Source organism: Orbicella faveolata, unplaced genomic scaffold (genome assembly GCF_042242905.1).
Source record: "Orbicella faveolata isolate gen_17 unplaced genomic scaffold, um_ofav_v1 contig_4, whole genome shotgun sequence".
Taxonomy (NCBI): domain Eukaryota; kingdom Metazoa; phylum Cnidaria; class Anthozoa; order Scleractinia; family Merulinidae; genus Orbicella; species Orbicella faveolata.
In genome coordinates, this window is record NW_028301569.1 from 5,579,739 (window position 1) to 5,595,746 (window position 16,008).

Genomic DNA, 16,008 nt, shown 5'->3' on the forward strand with positions numbered 1-16,008 from the left:
TTACTGAAAACCTTTAATAGAAATAATAAATTATAGTTCTTCGACGCTGCGATGGCAAATCCTACATTTCAGCATCGAAAGAATGTTACTTGCCTTAGTTTGAACTAACGGTCTAAAATTTCTACCAATTTAAACAAAAGCCCTTCCAAGTCGATTTTTTTGACGTTTTGACACACCAAATTTGATTTCGCTTAATTCGTTGCCTAGTTTCGAGAGCGGTAAAATAGTGATGCCGTAATTACCATGCAAAGCGTCAAATTTTACGTTCCTACTCGCTAGTCAAATAACTTGTTATAGAAGTTTTATTGGAGTCTGTCGAGTCGACGTCATTTCTTGTTGTGCGTCTGTCAACTGAATGACAATAAACTACGTCATAACATTGTGAAAGAACCTTTGAATCCAATTCATCAGGCAATGCTAACAGACTTCTTAAATAATCACCTTCGGTTTTCTTTTCTCCTTGGTTTTTTTTTTTTTTTTTTTTTTTTCTCTCTCTCTCTTTCTCTCTCTCTCTCTCTCTCTCTCTCTCTCTCTCTCTCTCTCTCTCTCTCTCTCTCTCTCTTTCTCTCTCTCTCTCTCTCTCTCTCTCTCTCTCTCTCTCTCTCTCTCTCTCTCTCTCTCTCTCTCTCTCTCTCTCTCTCTCTCTCTCTCTCTCTCTCTCTCTCTCTCTTGTCATCTTTCTTTTACTTCCATGATAACCATATTTTGACAGGTATGTTTTCAAAATGTGTCAATTTCTTGTTTTTATTAAAATTTGGTCTAGAGCAGTTTAAAAAAAAACAAACAAAACAAACTTTCAGGAGCTTTCATAATTGTTTTACTAATCTTTGAGTCATTTTTTATGTTTTCGACCCTACAGAAAAATAAAAAATTCATAATGGCGGACCTAAAATAACATTTTATTATTCGTTTGACTTCTACTTATTACTTTGTGTATTCATTCTTTCATTCATTCATTCATTCATTCATTCATTATTACTTTTTTTCATTCCTATTTAAGCATTAGTTACTTTCGGTTATTCTAGTAAATCAATCTTTGAAATTCTTTTTTTATGTCCCTCTTGAAGATAGCATAAGCTAAAGGGTTAACAGCGGAGTTTAAAACAAGAATAGAAAGCTTATATTGGCGATCATTGCATGGTTTGTCACTATTGATAATATGCACAAAACTACAACGTAGATCAATTGCGTAGCCAACAAGAAACACGCCTATTACAAATGCCATCATTTTAACAGCCGACTTCCCTTCAGTTTTACGTAAAACTTGATGGTTAAACCGTAACTGTTTGGCAAGGACGCGGGCGGATCGCTCGTGTTTCCAAACAACACCACGTAACATGCATACGAAGCAGAAGATTACAATGCCACACAACAGTACCTCAAGAACCACAGTTAGCCAAGCGATAATAGTAATGGTAAGAGGTGTTTTTGAATGAAACGATAGTAATAATAGAAAAACACAAAGCGTAGTTGGGATTGCCCAAGATATGAGCATCATTTGAATGACGCGCCGGCGCTTCATAAAAGTCAAGTATTTCATAGGTTTTACTACGGCGATGTTTCGATCCAAGACTAAGCTGCACAAATTCGCAGCAGATACGTACACGAACAGCCACCTTATAAAGTCGATCCCGTCAGATAACAGACCGTGCGAGTTGCATCCACTCGCCATCTCGCAGAAATGAAGTGACGGAACTGCGATCATCCCTACGAAGAAATCAGCCACTGCCAACGAAACCACAAAAGCATTCGTTTTCGTTCGAAGTCGTTGTTTCTTGCAAACTATGAAGATGACAAATCCATTTCCAGCCATTGTCAGGATTGAAAGAGACCAGCCGAGAATCCAGAACCAGTTTTTCATTTTCCAGTCAGACCTCTTGCTCTTGCTTAATAACCGTTGTTAAGACCAGAAAAGCACTAGTTTATCATGTAATATGCAGGCCAGTTTTAAGCCATCCTGTGGCAGCTAATTATCATTCAACTAGCCGGCTGTTCGCGTTGCAATTAACGTAAATTACATATGTTCAAGTGACATTTGAAAGTGAAAAACGATAGTCCCTTGCTGGGTGACGATTTTAAATGCGTTACATTTTCCGCTTTATTGAAGAAAAATGAAAATCCAAAAGATAAATGTGGTTTTAGTTAGAGGCAAGTGCCTTTTTCATACGTTGCACGACCGCATTTTAGTTCTTTTATGCAATAAAAGAAGGTTGTTTTAATCCTCACCTGTTTGTCACCACGTACATTTTGCAGTATTTGTATTCAAATGACATCATTGAGCAAGAAACAGAAATTACTGTTCTCAATTCTCTTCATTTTTCTATTATGGTTGACAACCAACCGCGAATCAGTCCTTCATTTTGGAATTGACAGCAAAATGTTATTTGGTCTTAGCTGAAAATGATAACGGTATAAAACAGTATAAGAGTTAAAACACTTATTCCTTTATCACAATTCTGATTGAAGATTTGACATATCAAATTTGGCATCTTTTAAAAGGGAGCCTAATTTCTAGGGCGTCAGATAATAACTTGCTACCAGAAGAACTGTTATTGGAGTTCTTTTGAGTCTAACTTATCGACGTCAGTATTCGTAGGTTGTGCGTCTGAAATTTATATGACAATAAAACTACGTCATAACGTAAAATAATAACTGGTGGACCCTCGTCAAGAGGCAAAGCTGGAACACGCTTGCAAGAAAAGGACATCCGTTTTTTTTTTGTTTTTTTTTTTCCCTTCTTCTTCTTTTCTTCACGTTTAAATTTTGGAATTTCCTTTCCTTTCTTATCCTTTTTATTTATCGCTTCTCGATGAAATAGCGCTTTTTGAGTCTTGATAGCAGTTATTGAGCAAGAGCAAGGCGTCTAACTGGAAATGGAAAACTGGTTCTGGATTCTCGGCTGGTCTCTTTCAATCCTGACGATGGCTGAAATGGATTAGTTATCTTCATAGTTTGCAGGAACCAACGACTTCGAACGAAACCGAATGGCTTCATCGTTTCATTAGCAGTGGCTGATTTCTTCGTAGGGATGAGCGCAGTTCCTTCACTCTATTTCTGCGAGATGGCGAGTGGATGCGACTCGCAAACTCTGTTATACCACGCAATAGACTTTATAAGGTGGCTGTTCGAGTATGCATCAGCCGTAAACTTGTGTAGCTTAGTACTGGATAGATACATTGCTGTCGCAAAGCCTTTGAAATACTTGACTCTCATGAAGCGCCGTCGAGTGATACAAATGATGGTCATATCTTGTGCAGTCCCAGTGACGTTTATTGTAATTGTATCTTCACTCTGGTTTAATTTAAAAACATATTGCCATTAATGCTATCGCCTGGCTTTGTTTGATTCTTGAGTTGCCGTTGTGTCTTATGGCAATTTTCTGCTTTGCATCCATGTTACGTGTTGTTTGGAAACACGAGCGATCCGCCCGCACCCTAGCCAAACAGTTACGGTTTAATCACCAAGTTTTCTTTAAGACTCAGGAGAAAACTGCAGTTAAAATGATGACAAATGTTGTAGGCTTGTCTCTATTCTGTTACGGCTTGTTTTTGCGATGTAGTTTTGGGTATATTCTCAATGATCACAAACCATGTAATGATCTCGAATACAAGATACCTATTGTGGTTTTAAACTCAGCCGTGAACCCTTTAGTTTATGCTGTCTTCAAGAGAGACGTAAAAAAAGAGTTTAAGGTCATTACCCAGTATTGCATTACGCATCCCTACTGCGCATAATTTCACGCGTGATTAGCGCGCGCGCATTAAAAAAATGGCGGCTTTTTCTTTACAGCTGGATCTCGCCATAGAGGTTAATCGTCATTTTCTCGCAAACGAGTATGGTGACCTATCATTTTTTTCCGTGGTTTTGAATTGAGTAATAAATTTCTCTGCGTAAAATACATATGGACCAATTGTCAGTGTAGAACGAAAAGCAATTGTCGGAAACGTGAATTTAGCAAGCAATCGTGACTACAATCATGGTGCTATTATAAGAATTTATATGGGTATAAACAAGGTGCTGTTGCTCCTAAACGAACATGGGTACCCCTCATTTTTATTTCAGAATTTAAGTTCCTATAATATAAACAATCAATAGGCAAAGTTTCACAAATATCTCAGTGCAGGTTCTATTTCAGTGGAATGACCTTAAAAGACTATTGTTTAAGCGTAACTAACTTTAGCAACGATGAATTTAAAAAATAGGAATAAATAAAAAGGGAAATCGATCAATCAATCTTTATTTAAGCACGATATCTTACCATAAAAATGATCTTCCTAAGAGTCGTGAAAATTGCACAAAGAATACATTAGCTATATTAACAGGAATACATCAATTAACAAGCTACTTAACTAAGAAAGACAACGTACGATAAAAACCCATGTAATAAAACTTTTCTTTAATTTATAGTGTATTAAAAATACTCTTTCCATTAAGGAGGTTTTAAAGTCATTTCAACTATGCAGGTGCCTAGTTTCAGGCATCAGGCACATAAAAGGTAGGGACTAAACAAGCTGAGTTTTATGAAAGGGTACAGGAATCTGTAATTTTGGTATTTAAAAGGGCCTTTAATTCGACAAGGATAAAGAGCCCGCATGAAAAGCACCTAAGGCTGATGTGGTTTCCTGTCTAAATATTGTAATTAATTTATTTATTTGTTTTTTTAATTAAAATATTTCGAACAGACGCACCTTATAGCTGTATCCTTAATTCATTAAGTATTAAATCATTAACTTCATTTCAAGGGTTTAGAAAAGTGTACAGTGTTTTCAAATAGGTTTGTGAAAGAGATACCTTTTCAGTCAAAATGGTATACAAAAAGGTTAGGGATAACTCAAATTTAAAAAAAAAAAATTACTCGAATTCAATTACACAGACAGTTCGGATTGAGCCCCAGGGTGGACCTCAGGGCGAAGCCGCTCCACATAAAACGTTTTAGAATACCACCGGAGGGTCTGTAGCATGACGTGACAACGACTTACAAGTAAACAATACAGAATACATATCAATTTGTCTCACGGACGGTCGAAGATAACATAGTAAACTATGTAATACACCTGCTTGACAGCTATTCAGGTAAATCCGGATGAATTTTACATAGGAATGCAAAAAACACTCAGTAAGATTTTTCAAAATAATGAGTCTCGCAGGAGCAGGTGGGAAGTGCGGTGACCTCAAGGTTTTAAAATAAGCGTGTGAATTCCGGATGGATGGGTTCGAGCTTAAGCCCAAGCCCGACTCCCGGGGGGAATAATTTCGTAAATTTCGGACAGGTGGGTACCGCGAAGGGTCTTAAACCGTGACCCTATTTAAGGATGAAGCAAATTGCAAATTAGTAACCTATTTAATTGAAAAACAAAACCTAAGAATAGCGTGAACTGGTCGACTCTATTTCATTTCTGGAACACTGGAAGTTGACGGAAAGTTCAGTTTTAACGGAAGATTTGTTTTTCGTTTAGCTGGGCATTTACGCACTGCAGTTTTAGCTGATGCAGTTAAGGTACCCTCTAAGGATCACACTGCGAACACAATACTAACAGGGGCAAAGATGATACATGAATTAAGGATCAAAAACCTCAAAAACCCTTCCCTACCTCGTGGCAAATAACTATATTACCCATACATGGGAAAAGACACTAGTATATCTTGCAGTCTTTAAGAAAGACGATAAATGCCTCCCACAGTGCATCTCTTGCTCTGCCCTGGCGTTTAGATTGATACCGGTGAATTTAGCGCTTCAGTAAGAGCTGCGAAGAACAAGCATCTTATCCACAGGGATCCTCCAATTCACTAAGAGCTAAAAGGAAATTATTATCCGAATGTTTGGGGAACTTGGTCCAGTGCATTCTTTCGTGACCTTATTACAATTAATTGAATGTCAAAGAAAATAATATTTACTGAATTGCCTTTGTTTTAACAGATACACACTAACCATGGAATAAGGGTCACGAAGAGCTGCAACAAGCCAACTCTCTCTTTAAAATAATGCTTTTAATCAGTTGATGCGTGTAACACTCATTACTCAGAGAAAAATTGCAAAAAGAATAAGCACTCAAAACTTTAATCACTGTCTGATTCTTCTTTGAAACAATAAGGTATATTTTGTTTCCCTTGTCATCAATCGCCGTAAAAAGCTGAAAAAAGGCCGATCCCCTTACTTCGGAAGCTTTCACTTCTATTAACTGTTATGTCACGTCATGATCTATCGTTTCCCAGACAACGTACAAAGTTTTATGCCCTCCAAGGCTGAATACGAATACAAGAAAAGTCTAGTAAAGTTTTGGCATTATGTTATGTTTATAGGACTTTTCAGTTTAGTGGATTAATTTCTTGGAATTGGCCAACAAAGCAAATGGCCTTGAAGCGCTAGAGACGTAGCCATAACCATCCATCTTGTATGAAACTTCCGTTTTTTGTTAGACAGCTTTCTACGCGTTTTTGATAATATAATGATTCAAGCAACGGTTTATTTAAAGGTATCACGGTATTTTGAGTTATGTTAGCCACATACAAAATTACCTTTAAATGGTAGGAAACCTGAAAATAACAGTTTAATAAGATAGAAAAACACCAAATAGACAGTGATAAACCATAAAGGAACACGGATGGCTAAGGGTGGAGAAGATTAGCACGGATTACAAACGACGAATTTGAAAAATTGAGGCTAAACTTTTCAATATGCGCTAACCGTGACGTAGCTCCTTTAAGATGCAATTGATGTAAATTTATTCTTATTTTATTTTGAATTTTTTAGTTTATTTTACATTTTGAATTCGTAACACCTGTTTAAGCAAGAAAGCTAGTGAATTCTCAATTGCTAAATTCTCCATCTGGTCTTGAAGCTTTGTAGGAGCAAAAAGAAAAGGATGTAACTGTCCCGTAATTTTAACGAACGTATGTAACTACGCTCCTTACTAAGCCTATCAAGATCGGGGAGTAGAAGGCGTGAAAAGTGCCCATGCTAAATTTAACTGTTTAACACTTTTTTTCACTATTCAAGAAAAAGCTGTCTAACTTGGCGAATTTGTTTGAAATTTATATCTGCAAACAATTAATTTGACATTACATTGTTTTCGAGACTTCATGTTTCCATGGCAACCATAATTTGAGAGGCGTTTTTCTAAATTTCGTTATTTTCTTGTTTTTATTTAAGTTTTGCTTTAGAGCAGCTTTGGTTGATTTTTAGGACCAAAAATAATATTTTATTGTTCGCGTGATTATTATTTTATTTATTGATGTTTTCAGCGTGACACTAAAAGTTAAATCATTCCTGATTGACTGCAATACAAGCTAAGATTGCTTTAAATTGTGTATTCTGCATTTTATTTTCCACAAGAGCACAACAACTCTCGTTTCTACATTTTCACACATTGCTTGAGTATTTATTTCTTTAGTCATTATTAATTTTATTATTATCATTATATCACCACTTAAATTCGGTTATTCTAATAAATCAATCTTTTAAATTCTCTCTTTATGTCCCTCTTGCAATGCAAGCTAAAATTGCTTTAAATTACTGGCTTTTGTCTTTTGCAATTTATTTTCCACAAGAGCACTACCACTCTTTCGTTTCTACATTTCACACGTTGCTCGAGTATTTCTTTCTTTATTCATTATTAATTTTATTATTATTATCATTATATCGCCACTTAGGTTCGGTTATTCCTATAAATCAATCTTTTAAATTCTTTCTTTATGTCCCTCTTGAAGATAGCATAAGCTAAAGGGTTAATGGCGGAGTTTAAAACAAGAATAGGTACCTTATAGTGGAGATCGTTACATGGCTTGTCACCATTGAGAATATATACAAAGCTACAACGTAGAGCAATTGCGTAGCCAACAAGAAACACGCCTATTACAATTGCCATCATTTTAACAGCCGACTTCCCCTCAGTTTTACGCCAGACTTGATGATTAAACCGTAACTGTTTGGTCAGGATCCGGGCGGATCGCTCGTGTTTCCAAACAACACGTAACATACATACGAAGCAGTAGAGTACAATGCCACACAGCAGTACCTCAAGAACAAGGCAAAACCAAGCGATGATAGTAATGCTAAGAGGTGATTTTAAATTAAACCGTAGTAAAAATACAAAAACACTAAGCGTAATTGGGATTGCCCAAGATATGAGTATCATTTGAAGGACGCGACGGCGCTTCATAAAAGTCAAGTATTCCAAAGGTTTTACTACGGCAATGTTTCGATCCAATACTAAGCTGCACATATTCGCAGCAGATGCGTGCATGAACAGCCACCTTATAAAGAATATTCCGTAAGAATCCAGAACATGTAACTCGCATCCACTTCCCATCTTGCAGAAGAAAAGTGATGGAACCGCGATCATTCCCACCAAGAAATCGGCCACAGCTAATGAAACGATTAAGGCATTTGTTTTCGTTCGAAGTCGTTGTTTCCTGCAAACTATGAAGATGACAAATCCATTTCCAGCCATTGCCAGGATAGAAAGAGACCAGCCGAGAATCCAGAACCAGTTTTCCATTTTCCTTGCTCTTACTTAATAGCTGCTATTAAAAGCCAAAAAGCGTTATTTTACCACTATGATCTTATATTAATACAAGTTGTTTTAAGCCATCTGGTCCCAGCTCATTATCATTCAATTTTCTTTAATTTAGCCTTACTTACACACATTCAGGTGATATTTGACAAACAGACAGGGACGTTTACGGATGGGCAATGCCGGTCATTTAATTTAATTTTCTACTTAATTGAAGATTTTTTTGTTCTTTGTTTTTCCTCTGTAAGAGGCTAGGTATTTCCCTTGGCATGCGTTTGAATCCCAATATCATTTTTATAGTTAAGAAAAACAGTTTCTTTTAATCGTCACCTGTTCGCCTTTACGCATATCTTGCTGCTTTTGTTTTCAAATGACATCATTCAGCATCAAAGAAAATAGTCTCAAATACTCTTAGCGGTTTACTGAAAAACGACAATAGAAATAATTAGATTATAGTTGTTCGACGCTTCGATGGCAAATCCTACATTTCAGCATCGAAAGAATGTTACTTGCCTTAGTTTGAACAAACGGTCTAAAATTTCTACCAATTTAAACAAAAGCCCTTCTAAGTCGATTTTTTGACGCTTTGACACATCAAATTTGATTTCGCTTAATTGGTTGCCTAGTTTCCAGAGCAATAAAATAGTGATGTTGTAATTACGTTCCTACTTGCTAGTCAAATAACTTGTTGTAGCAGTTTTATTGGAGTCTGTCGAGTCGACGTCATTTCTTGCTGTGCGTCTGTCAACTGAATGACAATAAACCACGTCATAACATTGTGAAAGAAATTTGAATCCAATTTATCAGGCAAAGCTAACAGACTTCTTAAAAAATCACTTTCGGTTTTTCTTTTCTCCTTTTTTTTCCTTTTCTTCTCTCTTTCTTACTATCCTGTCATCTTTCTTTCATTCCATGATAACCATATTTTGACAGGTATATTTTCAAAATGTGTCAATTTCCTGTTTTTATTAAAATTTGGTCTAGAGCAGTTTTTTTTTTTTTTCTTTTTAACTTTCGGGAGCTTTCACAATTGTTTTTTACTAATCTCTGAGTCATTTTTGATGTTTTGGACCCTAAAGAAAATTTAAAAAATTCAAAATGGCGGACCCAAAATAACATTTTATTTTTCGTTTGATTTCTACTTATTGCTTTATGTATTCATTCATTCATTCATTCATTATTACTTTTTTTCATTCCTATTAAAGCATTACTTACTTTCGGTTATTCTTGTAAATCAATCTTTGAAATTCCTTTTTTATATCCCTCTTAAACATAGCATAAGCTAAAGGGTTAACAGCGGAGTTTAAAACAAGAATAGGAAGCTTATATTGGCGATCATTGCATGGTTTGTCAGTATTGAGAATATGCACAAAACTACAACGTAGATCAATTGCGTAGCCAACAAGAAACACGCCTATTACAAATGCCATCATTTCAACGGCCTACGTCGCTTCAGTTTTACGTAAAACTTTATGGTTAAACCGTAACTGTTTGGCAAGGATGCGGGCGGATCGCTTGTGTTTCCAAACAACACGTAACATACATGCGAAGCAGAAGATTACAATGCCACACAACAGTACCTCAAGAACCACAGCTTGCCCAGACGATAATAGTGATGGCAAGAGGTATTTTTAAATGAAACAATAGTAATAATACAAAAACACAAAGCGTAGTTGGGATTGCCCAAGATATGAGCATCATTTGAATGACGCGCCGGCGCTTCATAAAAGTCAAGTATTTCATACGTTTTACTACGGCAATGTTTCGGTCCAAGACTAAGCTGCACAAATTCGCAGCAGATACGTACACGAACAGCCACCTTATAAAGTTTACTCCGTTAGAATTCAGACCTTATGAGTCGCATACACTCGCCATCTCGCAGAGATGAAGTGAAGGAACTGCGATCATCCCTACGAAGAAATCAGCCACTGCCAACGAAACGACAAAAACATTCGTTTTCGTTCGAAGTCGTTGTTTCTTGCAAACTATGAAGATGACAAATCCATTTCCAGCCATTGTCAAGGTTGAAAAAGACCAGCCGAGAATCCAGAACCAGTTTTTCATTTTCCAGTCAGACCTCCTGCTCTTGCTCAATAACCGTTGTAGAGACCAGAAAAACACTAGTTTATCATGTAATAAGCAGGCCAGTTTTAAGCCATCCTGTGGCAGCTAATTATCATTCAACTAGCCGGCTGTTCGCATTGCAATTAACGTAACTTACATATGTGCAAGTGACATTTGAAAGTGAAAAACGATAGTTCCTTGCTGGGTGACGATTTTAAATGCGTTACATTTTCCGCTTTATTGGAGAAAAATAAATAAAAGATAAATGTGGTTTTAGTTAGAGGCAAGTGCCTTTTTCATACGCTGCACGACCGCATTTTCGTTCTTTTATGCAATAAAAGAAGGTTGTTTTAATCCTCACCTGTTTGCCACCACGTACATTTTGCAGTATTTGTATTCAAATGACATCATTGAGCAAGAAACAGAAATTACTGCTCTCAATTCTCTTCATTTTTCTATTATGGTTGACAACCAAACGCGAATCAGTCCTTCATTTTGAAATTGACAGCAAAATGGTATTTGTTCTTAGCTGAAAATGATAACGGTATAAAACAGTATAAGAGTTAAAACACTTATTCCTTTATGACAATTCTGATTAAAGTTTTGACATACCAAATTTAACACGTTTTAAGAGTCCCTGTCCATAAAAATGGAAAATAACTCGGCAAGGGTCGAAAATTCGATTTCGCTCATATTTTCATGGTAGATAGGCTAGGGCATGACAAAAACTACTGGATAGTTTTTTTGGCAAAATATCCTTTTATTTCAAAGAAATATGCAAATTACCAAATTCCGTTAAAATCGTCATTTGACGCACCATTTTATTGAACAAGTTTGAGAGCCTCGCATGCAAAACCACATCATTCTTCCGTCTTTAAAACACTCAAATATTTTTGTGCAATGTTTAAATGTGTACTGGGTTGGTTTTAGGGAATGTTGCGTTGTCTTTTTGGGTGCAAAATAATTAAATTTCGAAGACATGTATTTCATTCACTTAAAAGTACTTCGTGTATATAATTAATTTTCACCATGTGCGAAACCTTCAAATGGATTAAGCTTCTGACGGTTGAATCGCAGAAGGATGATCTACAGATTCCTGTAAAAATTTCTTTGGGCAAATGATTGTGAGCGACGCGAGAGCTTTTCAAAGTACGTTAAAAATGCAAATATTTGACCATCCGTCGTCAAATTTCAATTTACGGGTTAGACGTATATTTTAGCATGCGCCACATGACTTGACCAATGTTAAGTTGAAATAGACACAGAGCTGATAATTTCGAAATATTCTAACCTCATTTGCTGTAAAAGGCAGGTCCAAAGCCGATTTGACGTGTTTCTCTCACCATTCGTCGCACATAAAGCAGAAGTTTGCTTTATTTACACAAGGTTAACGTCCGATGTACATCGCCAACTGTCAACTTATTTAATGGTCGAATACCATGAATCTGTGAACCTCTTTCGACACATATGATCACCACTGCATCTAAGTCAAAAACGGCTAAGTCATTTGTAGATAGCTGCTTGCTTTGCACTACACCAAAATATTACGTTTGATCATCATGGTTTTATGGCTTGAATCCTTGCTTTCAGCGGTTCCTTGTTCGTCACGCAATGCTTTCATCCCAGTTTAGGGGGTAGGGGTAGGACAATTTCTATCCTAATACATAAGGCTCCGTAAGGCTGGGAACCACTGGGAGCACACAATCGTGTTGAGTAGGAAGAGATTAAATGAAGAAATGAGAAGAATGAATAGTTTACCATTGCCCCTGTTGTTATCTTTTATTCGACCACCGCTACCTACATGCCCTGCGTAATACTGTAACGCTAAACTCATACCTAGGTCTTTTCGCGCTGTGCAATTATTTTTGTTTTACATGTAATACAGTGGGCTACCCTCGGGGAAATGGGTGGTGACCGCTTAATGGGGCTAGCCGCTTAAATAGAGGTTGGTGTACCTTGAATATTTAATTTTTCACTATCGGGTTAAAAATTTCTTGGTGAACATGGAGTCAGTTCAAGACAATCATGATAGACGTGTATTTGAATTATCACTCGTCATGCACCTTCAATTTCAGACTCTTATCTGCCATCGCCCTTTCCAAAACAAAGTGTTTAAATTTTGAGTGGCCGCTTAATAGGGGTAAAGACAATAATGAAACCCTTATCGGAACGACCAAAATGGTGGCCGCGGAGGTAACCGGTCAATAAGTGTTTTATTTACAATATTTTACTGACAATAATTTTGGACTGTATTGACAACAGTCCTCTATTTTCTGTTGCAAAAATACCAATGCCTCACCACTAGGCAAATAAAATACGCCAAATAAAATGGCATGGCCAGGGCTCTTTACTCACGGAATTACTAATTAAATTTAGTCTGTTTTTCTCACGAATTAGACACGTTGTGATTTCCTATTTTTATTTCAGCTAGTTCTTGCTTCATTGATCTATAATTTGTTTTATGGCGATTTTTTTAAAATTCTAGTGAGTACAGGCACTAGCTTTATCAGCTGTTGTCTGAAACATCAAAACGTACAACAAACGTGATTTTGGACCGAGGCCTAGTACACTATAGAAAACGATTATATAAATATACACATATTATCATATATATGAACAAGCAGATGAACAATGATTAAATTGTTTCATTTATCCTGAGAGTGCTCTATACAAAATAGATCAAAATGTGCAGCACATGCCGTGACAGCATTGCGTGACGAACAAATAACGGCTGTAATATTGTGCTGCGCCGACACGCTTATCAGCAATGGTCAGCAATCGATCAAACGTATTATTTTGGCGCAGTGCAAAGCAAGCAACTATCTACAAAGTATTCAGCCGTTTTTGACCTAGATGCAGTGATGTTCATATGCGCAGAAAGATGGTCACAGATTCCTGGTATTCGACCATTAAATAAGTTGACAGTTGGCGATGTACATCGGACGTTAACCTTGTGTAAACAAAAGCAAACTTCTGCTTTATGTGCGACGAATGGTGAGAGAAACACGTCAAATCGGCTTTGGACCTGCCTTTTACAGCAAATGAGGTTAGAATATTTCGAAATTATCAGCTCTGTGTCTATTTCAACTTAACATTGGTCAAGTCATGTGGCGCATGCTAAAATATACGTCTAACCCGTAAATTGAAATTTGACGACGGATGGTCAAATATTTGCATTTTTAACGTACTTTGAAAAGCTCTCGCGTCGCTCACAATCATTTGCCCAAAGAAATTTTTACAGGAATCTGTAGATCATCCTTCTGCGATTCAACCGTCAGAAGCTTAATCCATTTGAAGGTTTCGCACATGGTGAAAATTAATTATATACACGAAGTACTTTTAAGTGAATGAAATACATGTCTTCGAAATTTAATTATTTTGCACCCAAAAAGACAACGCAACATTCCCTAAAACCAACCCAGTACACATTTAAACATTGCACAAAAATATTTGAGTGTTTTAAAGACGGAAGAATGATGTGGTTTTGCATGCGAGGCTCTCAAACTTGTTCAATAAAATGGTGCGTCAAATGACGATTTTAACGGAATTTGGTAATTTGCATATTTCTTTGAAATAAAAGGATATTTTGCCAAAAAAACTATCCAGTAGTTTTTGTCATGCTCTAGCCTATCTACCATAAGAATATGAGCGAAATCGAATTTTCCACCCTTGCCGCGAAATTAAGAATTTGTCTGATTTTTACAGGCAGGCACTCTTAAAAGGGTTCCTAATTTCTAGGGCAATGAAATAGTGGTAAAAGAACCACCAAGCAATGCGTTATATTTTGCGTCCTAACCGTCAGATAATAACTTGCTACCAGAAGAACTTTTATTGGAGTTCTTTTGAGTCTAACTTATCGACGTCAGTTTTCGTGCGTTGTGCGTCTGAAATTTATATGACAATAAAACTACGTCATAACGTAAAATAATAACTGGTGGACTCTCGTCAAGAGGCAAAGCTGGAACACGCTTGCAAGAAAAGGACATCTGTTTTTTGTTTTTTTTGTTTTTTTTTTTTCTTTTCTTTTCTTTTTCTTTACGTTTAAATTTTGGATTTTCCTTTCTTTTCTTATCTTATCCTTTTTTATTTATCGCTTCTCGATGAAATAACGCTTTTTGAGTCTTGATAGCAGTTACTGAGCAGGAGCAAGGCCTCTAACTGGAAATGGAAAACTGGTTCTGGATTCTCAGCTGGTCTCTTTCAATCCTGACGATGGTTAGAAATGGATTAGTTGTCTTCATAGTTTGCAGGAAACACGACTTCGAACGAAAACGAATGCCTTCATCGTTTCATTAGCAGTGGCTGATTTCTTCGTAGGGGTGACCGCAGTTCCTTCTCTCTATTTCTGCGAGATGGCGAGTGGATGCGACTCGCAAACTCTGTTATCGCACGCAATAGACTTTATAAGGTGGCTGTTCGAGTACGCATCAGCCGTAAACTTGTGTAGCATAGTACTAGATCGATACATTACTGTCGCAAAGCCTTTGAAATACTTGACTTTCATGAAGCGCTGTCGAGTGATACAAATGATGCTCATATCGTGGGCAGTCCCAGTAACGTTTATTGCAATTGCATCTTCAGTCTGGTTTAATTTAAAAACACATCTCGCCATTAGTGCTATCGGCTGGCTTCGTTTGGTTTTTGAGTTGCCGTTGTGTGCTATGGTAATTTTCTGCTTTGCATCCATGTTACGTGTTGTTTGGAAACACGAGCGATCCGCTCGTACCCTAGCCAAACAGTTACGGTTTAATCACCAAGTTTACTTTAAGACTCAGGAGAAGACTGCGGTTAAAATGATGGCAATTGTTGTAGGCTTGTTTCTATCCTGTTACGGCTTGTTTTTGCGTTGTAGTTTTGGGTATATTCTCAATGATCACAAACCATGCAATGATCTCGAACACAAGATACCTATTGTGGTTTTAAACTCAGCCGTGAACCCTTTAGTTTATGCTGTCTTCAAGGGAGACGTAAAAAACGAGTTTAAAGACTATTGTTTAAGCGTAACTAACTTTAGGAACGATGAATTAAAAAAATAGGAATAAATAAAAAGACAAATCGATCAATCAGTCTTTATTTAAGCACGATATCTCACCATAAAAATGGTCTTCCTAGGAGTGGTGAAAATTACACAAAGAATACATTAGCTATATTAACAGGAATACATCAATTAACGAGCTACTTAACTAAGAAAGACAACGTACAATAAAAACCCATGTAATAAAACTTTTCTTTAATTTATAGTGTATTAAAAACACTCTTTCCCATTTACACTGGAAAAGTTGAAAATTTACATGGACATGTCAATTGTAATTTACAGTATGTAAATCTTGATTTACATTCTTTGTAAATTACAATTTACATGTTAGGGTTTTGTAAAATAAAATTACAGGAAATTTACAGCTTTTAGTACAGCATGTAAATGTTCTGTAAA

General features: G+C 36.6%; 3 protein-coding genes and 3 pseudogenes across 4 annotated transcripts in view; 3 read left to right on the forward strand and 3 right to left on the reverse strand.

Moving 5' to 3' along the window:
- The window catches only part of LOC149101186 (uncharacterized), a 92,562-nt gene that overhangs the window by 54,355 nt on the left and 22,199 nt on the right, over positions 1–16,008 (forward strand). Inside the window, exon 3 of one of the 2 annotated variants that reach the window (XM_089276569.1) lies at positions 5,918–6,019. The exons of the other annotated variant lie outside the window; for it this stretch is intronic. The gene's annotated coding sequence lies outside the window, so the exon portion shown is untranslated. Of the gene's footprint in view, positions 1–5,917; positions 6,020–16,008 lie in introns of those variants that run through there. 2 annotated transcript variants of the gene reach the window in all.
- Positions 558–1,992, reverse strand: LOC149101188 (histamine H2 receptor-like). The gene has a single exon (XM_089276145.1). The coding sequence runs from the start codon at positions 1,859–1,861 to the stop codon at positions 1,022–1,024; it is 840 nt and encodes a 279-aa protein (XP_089132271.1). The 5' UTR covers positions 1,862–1,992; the 3' UTR covers positions 558–1,021.
- LOC149101189 (octopamine receptor beta-2R-like) lies at positions 2,425–4,185 on the forward strand (annotated as a pseudogene).
- On the reverse strand, positions 7,294–8,555 carry LOC149101190 (octopamine receptor beta-2R-like). Its single transcript, XM_089276502.1, has one exon. It carries the CDS (start codon positions 8,496–8,498, stop codon positions 7,647–7,649), a length of 852 nt encoding a protein of 283 aa, XP_089132628.1. The 5' UTR covers positions 8,499–8,555; the 3' UTR covers positions 7,294–7,646.
- On the reverse strand, positions 9,367–10,617 carry LOC149101191 (histamine H2 receptor-like; annotated as a pseudogene).
- LOC149101192 (octopamine receptor beta-2R-like) lies at positions 14,575–15,585 on the forward strand (annotated as a pseudogene).

Excerpts from the sequence above, each read along its gene's own strand:
- LOC149101188 (XM_089276145.1), bottom strand. The coding sequence starts at position 1,861 with ATGAAAAACTGGTTCTGGATTCTCGGCTGGTCTCTTTCAATCCTGACA.
- LOC149101190 (XM_089276502.1), bottom strand. The coding sequence starts at position 8,498 with ATGGAAAACTGGTTCTGGATTCTCGGCTGGTCTCTTTCTATCCTGGCA.